At 38.7% G+C, this 11,702-nt stretch overlaps 1 protein-coding gene across 3 annotated transcripts in view; it reads left to right on the top strand.

Annotated features, from left to right (window-relative positions):
• March6 (membrane associated ring-CH-type finger 6) overlaps positions 1–11,702 on the top strand; it is a 75,246-nt gene that overhangs the window by 36,050 nt on the left and 27,494 nt on the right. For all 3 annotated transcript variants that reach the window (XM_021184198.2, XM_021184199.2, XM_021184202.2), the window contains exons 8-15: positions 1,591–1,652; positions 2,955–2,987; positions 5,150–5,201; positions 6,943–7,001; positions 8,992–9,072; positions 9,291–9,359; positions 9,443–9,517; positions 10,396–10,530. In XM_021184198.2, coding sequence (XP_021039857.1) covers positions 1,591–1,652; positions 2,955–2,987; positions 5,150–5,201; positions 6,943–7,001; positions 8,992–9,072; positions 9,291–9,359; positions 9,443–9,517; positions 10,396–10,530 — 566 coding nt within the window. The remainder of the gene's footprint in view (positions 1–1,590; positions 1,653–2,954; positions 2,988–5,149; positions 5,202–6,942; positions 7,002–8,991; positions 9,073–9,290; positions 9,360–9,442; positions 9,518–10,395; positions 10,531–11,702) is intronic.

The raw sequence follows: 11,702 nt of genomic DNA, 5'->3' as shown, positions 1-11,702 counted from the left end.
CCCTCCCTCCCTCCCTCCCTCCCTCCCTCCCTTCTGTTTGTCTGTCCATCTGTTTGTCTGTTGGGAAAAAATGATTAAGTGCCCGATTCCCCCTCCCCTCTTCTTCTTTCATGGTGTTACTGCACTTTTCAAATGGAAAAGAACTGTAGTGGATACTGCAGGCCAGGTGCCACCTCTGGAAACCATTCTTATTTTCTAGAAATGGGAACTCTGGAGGGTAAAATATGTGTTCAGTTGTCAGAGCTCACTGCCTGTCCTCTTCTGTTATCGTTGAATCCACTTGGCTAGTGTCTGTGTTCATTGTGCCAGACACTTGAGACCAAGTATACAGCTGTGAACAAAATGCCTGGGCCTGCCTTCCTGGGAGCTTCTGGTCTAGGGAAGAAGTAGGAGACATAACATTGTATTGGTGTGTATGGGTTGCTCTGAGGATACTGTTTGTTTATTTGGTTTTTTAAGACAGGGTTTCTCTGTGTCACCTTGGTAGTTCTGGAGCTTACTCTGTAGATCAGGCTGGCCTCGAACTCACAGAATCTGCCTGCCTCTGCCTCTCAAGTGCTAGGAATAAAGGTGTGCACCGCTACTGCCTGGCTGATGATACTTGTTTTAAATAAATAACGTTTCCCTGGAAACTCAGAATAAGTGACTTTTGAGCTGAGACCTTTTGAAAGATAAGAAACAAAGTCATACTGGGGAGCAAAAGACTCTCAGGGAAAGATCCAAGTCTCAGAGAAAACAGCGTGTGGCTGCTGTTCTAGTGCTCGGCAGTCACCTGCTGTCGGCAGCAGCTCTAAGTAGTTTCCGGTTTCTGGTCCTGCCCCCTCTGGTGTTCACAGTATTTTTCTGCTGTGACTTAAGTCCTTAGATACTTTGCTCCTGCAGTAAGAGTGAGACATAGCACATCCTGCACACTCCTGTGTTTGCTGTTTAACCCCTGTCTGCCTTTCATACTTTTTTGTTCTTGGGACAGATCTTGCTGTATATAGTCCAGGCTGATTCCGAACTTGTAATTCATCTGCCTCAGCCTCGTGAGTGGTGGAATCACATGCTTTTTACCACCTGATTCAGTTCTGACATTTTAAATGGACATATTATTTCTAATTGTGCCTATGGTCTTTGGGTTTGTATTTGTGTGTATAGTGCCCTTGGAGACCAGAAGAGGGCGGCTCCCTAGAGCTGGAGTCCAGGCCGTTGGGAGGCACCGGAGTAGTGTGAGTAGTGCTGGGAGCAGATGGAGTCCGTCAGCACAGCTGGGACTGGTGTTAACCACTGATCAGCTCTGAGTCTGTACGTTTATCCTGTGCTAACTTAGTAGTTCAAAGGAGGGTTAATCCCTTACAGAGTGAGTTCCAGGATAGCTAGGGCTACACAGAAAAACCCTGGCTTAAAAAAAATTAAAAAAAAAAAAAAAAAAAAAAAAAAAAAACGAAGTATATATTCATATGTAGGACTTACAACCTAGTTAGTAATTTATGTCTTATAAAATTTTAAGTGTGGTTCAGCTTCTCAATAGATTGTAATTACAATTGGCTTTTATTGGCTATGGTTTAGTATATGTTAGTAATCTTGAATGTGCAATTGTATTTTCAGACGACATGAACTGGAATGCTTTAGAGTGGGACCGGGCTGCAGAAGAGCTTACTTGGGAAAGAGTAAGAACTTTTACTGTCACATGTCCTTGTGTTTAATTCTAAGATCTATTTTGAAGTTTGGCATATTTACCTATGAACACAAATTTCATACTTAAATTTGATGAAGACAGTTATTAGGATTTAATTTCTTCAGAAAATCAAGTGATGTACAACTTGCAGTAAAGATGATGACAGAGGTCTGTTTTCTGCCTTTAGTACAAACCTTGCTCCATGGAGGCGGTTTGACCTGATACTGTGGACTTGAGAAAAATTAAGTAAAAACTTTAATTTAAACAGGATTTCCACACACTAATTGATGAAAATAAGGTGATTGTATAGTGAAGTTATGACAGGTTCTATTTAATGTAAGAGTTTAGGTCAGAATGGGTACTCTATTCTTTTGCAGTATTGGGCACACATACGAACCGATGGCCTTGGCATGCTAGGCAGGCCAAGCTTTCACTGAGCTCCCTGCCAGCTGCCTGACACAGTTCACTCTCCATCTCAGTAGCTGCTGGGTTGCTCTAGTGTTGGGAGCACAGACACACACCCCTGGCTGCCCAAGATGGAACATTCTAGATGATATATTCCATATGACTTAGGGTAAAGGGAGACCCAGAGTGTAGTAATACTTGAATACACAGATTTTTTTTTTTTTTTTTAACATTCTGGGAATAATAGGGTTAGAAAATAGTGATTAGAAACTGTTTAATGATACTGATAGGACAGCAAATCTTTCTATAAGAAAAGAAAGTCCTATCTTTTTTTTTTTTAAATTAGGTATTTACTTTATTTACATTTCAAATGTTGTCCCTTTTCCTGGTTTCCCTTCCGAACCCCCCCGCCCCCATCCACCCACACCTGCTTCCTGGCCCTGGCATTCCCCTACACTGTGGCATAGAGCCTTCACAGGACCAAGGGCCTTTCCTCCCATTGATGACCAACTAGGCCATCCTCTGCTACATATGCAGCTGGATCCATGGGTCTCTCCATGTGTACACTTTGGTTGGTGGTTTAGTCCCAGGGAGCTCTGGGGGTACTGGTTGGTTCATGTTGTTGTTCCTCCTATGGGGTTACAAAGCCTTTCAGTTCCTTGGGTGCTTTCTCTAGCTCCTTCATTGGAGCCCATGTGCTCAATCCAATGGTTGGCTGTGAGCATCCATTTCTGTATTTGTCAGGCGCTGCTAGAGCCTCTCCAGAGACAGCTATAACAGGCTTCTGTCAGTAAGCTCTTGTTGGCGTCCACAAAAGCGTCTGGGTTTGGTGATTGTATATGTCCTACTGCAACTTAAATTAAGGCATTTTTTTTTTTTTTTTTTTAAGATGCTTGGACTTGATGGATCACTAGTTTTCCTGGTAAGTGGAATATTACTTTTGATAGAATTATGAGTTATTTGTCTTTGTTATTTGGTAACCTCAAATTCATGGAATATGCTCTTTTTTATGCTAAAAGTCAAAATAATCTTTGACTTTTGGTTACTTCCTGTTTGAAAGTATATTTTATATACTGACAATATTAGAAATATTTAAAGGTAATTTTATTTAAAAACAAAGTTACTAAATATTTGAAAGAAAATATCCAAAGTTAATAGTAGTTAAAAGAACTTGATGCTTAAAGTTGGCTTGTATGCTTGTACCATTGAGGACAAAGCAGTCTTGTTAGTTCATTAGGCAAAAGCCACAGTCTGATCTGGAAAATCTGCCATGGGAGTAAAGCTTACATCTTCATTTTTTATTTTATGTCTTTTAGTTTTTAATTTTTAAAAAAATTATATTTATAAGCATATGTAGAGGCCATGGTCTTTTATCCTCCTTCCAGTGTGGGACCTGTGATCAAACTTAGATTCATCAGGATACACAACAAGCAGTTTTAAAACAAGCAGTTTTATAAGCAGCCACCTTAGTGTACTGTAAAGCTGTAGCTTAAAAGTAGAGCACTTGGGCTGGACACTTAGCTCATCAGTTACGAACATACACTGCTCAGGCTGGAGAGCTGGCTCAGCGTGTAAAAGCACTGACTGCTCTTCCAGAGCTAAAGTCCCAGCAACCACATGGTGGCTCACAACCATCTCTCATGGGATTTGATGCCTCTTCTGGTATATTTGAAGACAGTTACAGCATTCTCACATATATAAAATAAATCTTTAAAAAAATTATATATATAATGAGAGAAGGAAAATGTGAGGCAGGAAGTTAGAGGTGTGTATTAGAGACCCAATGACAAACTGCAGTGTGACACAGGAGATTGTTAAGTCTTTCTCAGAAGTCTATTAGCAGGGCATCTTCAGAGATGATCTGTTAAGAGATTGAAGCATGTTGGGATAGGGAGAGTTTAGGAGCCTTTAAGGCAGAGAAACTTAAAATATTGTGCTTTCATGGCCAGAATGTGGCAGTCATTCTTTCTGGATAACTCATCACGTTTTTTGCCTGATTGATTTCTGGAAGACTAGGGAACCCAAACAGATCAATTTTTCTGAAAAGAAGTCAGACCATCGCATTCAGCCCACCTTTGGAAAGCTCACTGTCTTCATGTTGGGTACTTGGTGGGCCCAGATGATTGAAGTCGGACAGTGTAGTGTGTCAGTGTAGAATGTGGCTAACGTGTATGACATGGCTGCAGGAACAGGTGGATACATACATCTCAGAGGTATAATATAGAATAATATAAGGGAAACTATATGTATACATAATATAAACTAATTATATAACTGAGTGGAGCAGATGGCTTTGTGACAGTGTTTCTGAGACACCGCAGAGCCAGGGTACCACGTGGAGAATGCAGGGACTGGAGACGACTGTATAGCATGCTGGGGAGGTGGAGGGATATTAAGTAATAGTGGACCTCCTGAAGTCCAGAAAGAAACATGGGGAATGTGAGAAGCACTCCGGAAGAGAACTTGTAGAAGATTCCGGAGAGGAACTTGTAGATGACATTAACGTATTGATTAGAATGAAATTTTTTTCCACTTGGAACTTTTCATTGTCATTTAAGTGAAATCTGGTAGTATTTATAAAAATCTGTGTAATTTGTGATAGACTATTAGTGGTTTTTGTTTTGTTTTGTTTTGTTGTTTTTGTTGTTGGGTTTTTTTTTGTTGTTGTTGTTGTTGTTGTTTTGAGACAGGGTTTCTCTGTGTAGCCCTGGCCATCCTGGAACTCACTCTGTAGACCAGGCTGGCCTCAAACTCAGAAATCCACCTCCCTCTGCCTCTCGAGTGCTGGGATTAAAGGCGTGCTCCACCACTGCCCGGCGACTATTAGTTTTGAAAAGGAAATTTTTATAAATTGATTTTATAAATTGATTTATTTTCTGTATGTAAAAATATGAACTTTCTGTTTATTATTTTATTATTTGTTTTGTTTATTATTCTGTTTATTGTTTCTGTATTTTATTTTCACGAGATGTGTAATGAGAAGTAAAAATTACTGTCAGTTATTTTCAGGACTTAGCTATGACTTAAGTGGATGAAGTTGTTCAAGGAACATGAACTATCTAACACTAATGCTTTCTCCCATAGGAACACGTGTTCTGGGTGGTATCTTTAAATACATTGTTCATTCTTGTTTTTGGTAAGTTGTACCTATGCTTTTTTAGTTCGTGTGCTCTATCATACTAGAAGTTTGACTTTTCTAGGAATTTTGTTACAGGTTTTCGTGTTATTTGCACCTTAGAAATATTAAGGAATATATAATGTAGATTTAGGAGCCAGACCCTAGTAAATGCTCTGCATTTTACTTAGTGGTGGAATCATCCATCTTTTACCCTATTTATCTGTTTACTGTTAACATATAGAGAAGATAACTTATTAAGAACAAACTGAAATTTGGTTAGAAAGGCTTTAGGAAAAGAAAAGTATAATAATTCTAATAGAAAAAAATTATTACATTTTCTGATTTAATTAGTGTCATCTTTACATCTAAAACTTAGTAAAATTCATTTATTATTTCCCAAAATCCATTATATTTATGATCTGTAAGTTGTTTCCTTAAATGCCATTTTATAATTGGTTTGTTTGAATAACGATCCCAATAAATGTGTGCATTACTGGGAAGTTGAAATATTCTTCCGTTTCCCACTCCACTCTGTTAGGACATGGCTGTGTTGAGTCATGTGCCATGTCTACTTCTTGATGTCCCCCTACCCTTATCCTCAGTCTACCATGCTTTCTAGATTGTAGATTAAGGGCCTGATCAGGTCAGGTTCGATACATCTGTGGGAAGGTTATTTGATGCACATTTTGACTTTTAACGAGACATAGGAGGAAATATATAATATTATCCACTGTTTAATGACCTTCTCATTTTCTCTTCACACCAAGAAAGTAATCTGGGGGTGTGGGGAGCTGGGCAGTGATGACATGTCCCCTTAATCCCAGTACTCAGGAGGCAAAGGCAGGCGGGTCTCTTGAGTTTGAGGCCAACTAGGTTCACAAAGTGAGTTCTAGGACAACCAGGGCTACACAGAGAAGCCCTGTCTCAGAAGAGAACAAGGCAAGGACTCTGTGGAGTGATATTGTAGTAGGCCGCGTCCTTCTATCCAATGATGGTTTTCAGTCTTCTTTAGGTGTTACAAAAATGCTGACGTTTTCAAATTCTGGCATTTTAAAGACATTTCTTAGCTAGTTTTTCTGCAGGAGCAATCCAGTTAGTCTGAGGGTAGTTCTCAGGAGATTCCGGAGAGGAACTTGTGTGTTAGCCACTTCCAGACACAAAATATTTCTTTTTATGTTGCTGTCTCTTTTTTTCTTTGGTGGTTATTTTGAGCTTTGAGTATTAAGAAAAGCTCATGGGATGTATGCGTTCCCATCAATTTTGGGCACTGGGTATTTGTTTCTAATTTTTAATGCTCACATAATCTCTTTAAAAATGACAGTGACACTGTCCTGTGCCCTTTTGTCGGGCAGTTATTCTCTGGTTGTAGAGAATGTTTGAGGAATAGTTTTTGTTTTTCATCCTGAAATTTTCCAGTTTTTTTTTTTTTTTTTTNTAGTTTTTGTTTTTCATCCTGAAATTTTCCAGTTTTTTTTTTTTTTTTTTTTTTTTTTTTTTTTTTTTTGGTTTTTTGGTTTTTTGGTTTTTTTTTTTTTTTTGAGACAAGGTTTCTCTGTATAATCCTGGCTGTCCTGGAACTCACTCTATAGATCAGGCTGGACTCCAACTCAGAAATCTGCCTGCCTCTGCCTCCCAAGTGCTGGGATTAAAGGCGTCCGCCACCACCACCTGGGAGAATTTTCCATTTTTCATTTCCTTTAGTGGAGATAGTGTTAGGAGAGCTCATTGTCCTAATGATAAATTTTCTCCTCCCTTTCAGCATTTTGTCCTTACCACATCGGTCATTTCTCCCTTGTTGGCTTGGGGTTTGAGGAGCATGTGAGTATATTACTTTCAGAAACTTATTTTGCTAATTACCGCCTAGTTTGATATTTTCTAGGGATATTTTTATTTTATGTATATAAAAGTTTTGCTCGCATGTATGTGCACTATGTGTGTCTTGTTGGATCTCAGGATCTGAGATTATGGATGGTTGTGAGCCACCATACTGGGGCTGAGAACTGAGTGCCAGTCTTGTGCAAGAGCAAACTATGCTCTCAACTGCTAAGCCATATCTCCAGCCTACTAAGGACATTCTCAAGAATTAATTTCTCAGTATATCTTGTGCAAAGGAGGAGTTAGCCAGCATAGCTTTGTTCTCTTTGTTTAAAGCCAAACAATTGCTCAGGAAATAGTATGTCATATTGGAAGTCATTACAGGTACACTACAGAGCCTCACAGTATGTATGGTGGGCTTTGAGGCACACTGTGAGAGAGTGCCCACGGTTGCTTTTCATTTGCTTGATGATCTTGTGTATCCCTCTCTCTCCCTTTCCCCAGGTAATCCATAGTGAATTTTGAAAAGTTATCAGTGTGTTCAATTAAAAAAAAAAGGAATAGAGGACTATCTTGGGGTAATAGACTATAGTGTTTGCTCAATTTGCTTATATTTTACATTGTTATTTCCTAACGGTGGATAAGTATTCTGGTAGGTATTTTTTTTTTAATGTTATTTAATTATTTATTTATATTCCAAATGTTGTCCCCCGTCCCAGAGTTCTTCACACACACACACACACACACACACACACACACACACCCCTTTGCCTCTGAGAGAGTATTCACCTCTTCCTGACCCCCTGCATCCCCCTTCCCTGGGCATCAAGACTCTACAGAATTAGGCACATCCTTTTCCACTGTCAGACTCTTTAATACCTTTTTCCTAAAACATTTTAATAGTGTAGAAAAGCACCAGTAACTTGGAGTCCCTCAGCTCCTTAGTAGTGAAGAGTGTCCTTGTGCATGTCTGATTCCGGAAGCAGTTAGATAGGGATGGCTTTGCATGTCAATAAGACAGTCTTTTGTGTTGAGAAGGGATTACCAAGCTGGAGGTTCCAAAGGCCCATGGAGTATGACTACCTTTACAGACTGTGGAGGTTGCTGGATTACTGAGCTCTCTTGTTCCCTTTGTGGGGGGCGTTCTGAGATTACTTTTAGGAATGTTTCATTGTCTGCTGCTGCTCCAGTACTTCTTGGTGGCTGCTTGTAAGCACCCAGAGGACTGAGATAAATGGTTTCAGCAGATGCTAATTTTCTGGACTGTGGCTACTTAATTACCTATAATTCAGGAACTGAAATAATATGAATAAAAAATATTTGTCATTCTAGAAACTTTTGCTTTCTGTAAGTCTCTAGAACAGTTTTGAGGGTCAAAGAAGCTTAAATGCTTAAAATTATTCTAAGGGTCTGAGATACTGTGGTCAGATGTTACCAGCTGAGTGGGCAACCTGCGCAGTGTGCTGTTGCTGCTTTAGCAGTCAGCCCTCAGAAAATGCCTGTTTTTAAAAATAAGGGTAGCCTGATAAGATTGTGGTCTTATTGGGAAATTTCATTCACTCTGTTATTTTGACTCTTTGGATAAAATGCTATTTAATATTTTTTCAACCTTCAGTAGTATTTAGCAGTCTGTATATGAGTGAGTCTGGTTTGCAGATGCTATATAAAAGAGATTACAGTTTTTAATTATAAATATGTAGAATCAACAGTTTATTTACTGTCATACTGGATGGTACATACTTTTAATCCCAGCACTTGTGAGACTGAGGCAAGTGGATCTCTGAGTTCAAAGCCAGTTTGATTTACAGAGCAAGTTCTAGGATGGTCAGGGCTATACAGAGAAACCCTATCTCAAAAAGCAAGCTCAACCAAACCAAATCAAGCCAAGTAAGCCAGAATTTAACTTCTGTCATTCAGATCCCTTAGTATACTGAAAAACTGGACGACCAACCATGTGGGAGAGTCTTATTATATTTCTTTGTTTTATTTTCAGGTCCAAGCATCTCATTTTGAAGGTCTAATCACAACGATTGTTGGATATATACTTTTAGCAATAACACTGATAATTTGTCATGTATCCTTTAATGAACCAGCTTGTCTTGGAGGTCCATGTCATTCCTATCGAAGAGTACTCATAGTAACAAAGTTGTTTTCCCCTGTGTCTTTATAAAAGTTAGTGTTGGTGAAGGAATAAGTGTGGGCAGATTTGAAATACATGAAATTTGTCATTGCATTCAGTATTTTTTGAAGAGTTTCCTGTGTCATATGTTTTTCCTTGACGAAATGCTGCAGGCATTGGCAACTCTTGTTAAATTTCATAGGTCTCGTCGCTTGCTGGGTGTCTGCTATATTGTGGTTAAGGTAATCCAATTATAAATAAAGGCTAAAAGTGCTTTGTCCTCCATTTGATTGATGCTGATGGACTTTTTTTCTATTTAATTAAGGTCTCTTTGTTAGTTGTGGTAGAAATCGGAGTGTTCCCTCTCATTTGTGGCTGGTGGCTGGATATCTGTTCTCTGGTGAGTTGAGTACCACTGAGATATCTCATTTCAAAGCTTCAAAACATGTTTAGAAAACATTTCTTTCAAAGGAAGATATTTGATGATTTACTTATTTTTGGAACAAAACACTATTAAGTCTAAATGTCATTAATTTGTCTTGAGTATTAATTTTTAATGTCTTTTTGTGAATGCAGTCTGTAATTAAGAAATCAAGATCTTACATAGTTAAAAAGAATGGTTTCTAATATGACAGCATAGGTCAGTTGGTAGGATGCTTGCAGGTGCGTGAAGTGCTAGGTTCAATTCCCATATCAAGTAAGTGTGATAGCATGTGTCTGTAATTGTAGCGCGAGGGGGAAGCCAGGAGGATTGGAACGTCCATGTTTTCTTGAGCTGCGAAGTTCTCGTCTGGCCTGAGATAAATGAGATCCCATCACAGGGAGAAACACACAAACAAGCAGAACTAGTGCAACCAATTATTTATGCCTCATGATTTTATTTGCATCATTTATTTTGAGTGCTTGCAAATGCAATGGTGAGAGGACAGCTTGTAAGAGTCCAGGGATGGAAGTTAGGGTCAGCCACCTTTTGTCTGTCCATGCTTCAACATTTTAAAGTGTTACATGCTCTTACATAGTTTTCTGACACTGTGAACTAGCATTAAAAGAACTGAAAGCCCAAAGCATTGACATCATCTACATTTGGAGTTCTGACTTGTTTTTCCAAATTAGTGTTTATTGTACCTTTGTTTATTGTACTTTTTATTGTAATTTATAAATGTACAAAATATTTTCATTAGAAATTAAAACGTCACACAATGTTCGTTTTGTGACTTGTTAATGGTGGAAGTCCTAAGCAAGTGGTCTGGATCTGTGACCTGCTCTGTTTTGGCTCAGGAAATGTTTGATGCTACTCTGAAAGATCGAGAGCTGAGCTTTCAGTCAGCTCCAGGGACCACGATGTTTCTGCACTGGTTGGTGGGAATGGTGTATGTGTTCTACTTTGCCTCCTTCATCCTGTTACTGAGAGAGGTAGGTCCTAGAGAAGTGTTGGTGTCAGTGTTTTTGAGAAGGGCTTTGCTTTGTCAACCATTTATTCCTCAAAGTCTAGGATGTTTTCCTAACTAAACCATATTATCTCCTATTTTAAGAGAGAAGAACTGATAATAGAGTTTGGTTTGATTACCTTCAATCAGTGTTTATGTCAAAAAAATGGCAATTTGTAGTTTTAAAAATGATCAAGGCTAGCTAAAAATCAGAGTTCTTATTTGATATGCATCATATACATATACTACTGTTGTAAACTCCTAAAAGTGTTTGTGGTAATAAATTGGTCCTGGACTGCCACGGACCACCCCAGTCGGGTATGGGGGGAGGGGTGTCCTTGGAATGAGGGTCCTTGAAAGCTAGGTGGGTAAGGATTTGGAGGTGACACACAGAAACAAAACACAGAGGTAGTTTGAATATGAATTTATTTTGCAATTCTCAGAAGATGTTTTCAGTGAAGCAATCACAAATCCTGTCTTTATCATTTGGCACAGTAAAGCACAAAAATCTAGCAAAAATTACAACTCTGAAAAGCTGTATTCAGTGAATCACAAACAGAACAGGTAACATCATGATTAATAGAAATCATCCAAGCGTTACAACTCTGAAAGGTAAAATCAGTGGGGCAGTCATCTGAGGCTAGTGGCATATTTCTAAGAGCAGGTTAATAAATCTTTATGGTCAATTGTTTAACATCTAATAGCTGATTTTTTTTAAATAAATCTTCAATGTGTAAATTTAAACTATTTTAATTCTTTTTATTTAAGGCTTTCTTTACCATATACCAAAGCCCACCTCCAATGACACGTGTAGCCATATGAAATTTTATTGTTGGGAAAGTTTTTATCTATCACAGTACTATTATATAATTTTATAAATGGCTTATAAAGTAAAGCGTTGGTTTTCCCAGAGATAAGGTCATGTTAGTGACCCCATTTCAAGGGATGGTTTCTTACCCATTATTCTCGCTTAGATCTTAGCCTAGGCTACCAGGAACATGTAAATAAGAAAAGGAACAAGAGAAAATAAAACAGATAAATTGCCATGAGAACTACGGCTTAGTGTTTTGTTCTGGCCAAGAGTTCCACAGCCGGTTCCTGGAGGCAGCCTTCTTTTGAAGTTTTTGCCTCAGTCTGTGGAACTTGTCACACAGATTC

The sequence above is a fragment of the Mus caroli genome, chromosome 15 (genome assembly GCF_900094665.2).
Source record: "Mus caroli chromosome 15, CAROLI_EIJ_v1.1, whole genome shotgun sequence".
NCBI classification, from domain to species: Eukaryota; Metazoa; Chordata; class Mammalia; order Rodentia; family Muridae; genus Mus; species Mus caroli.
Note: the sequence above shows the minus strand (reverse complement) of the source record. Positions and strands in the feature narration are given on the sequence as shown.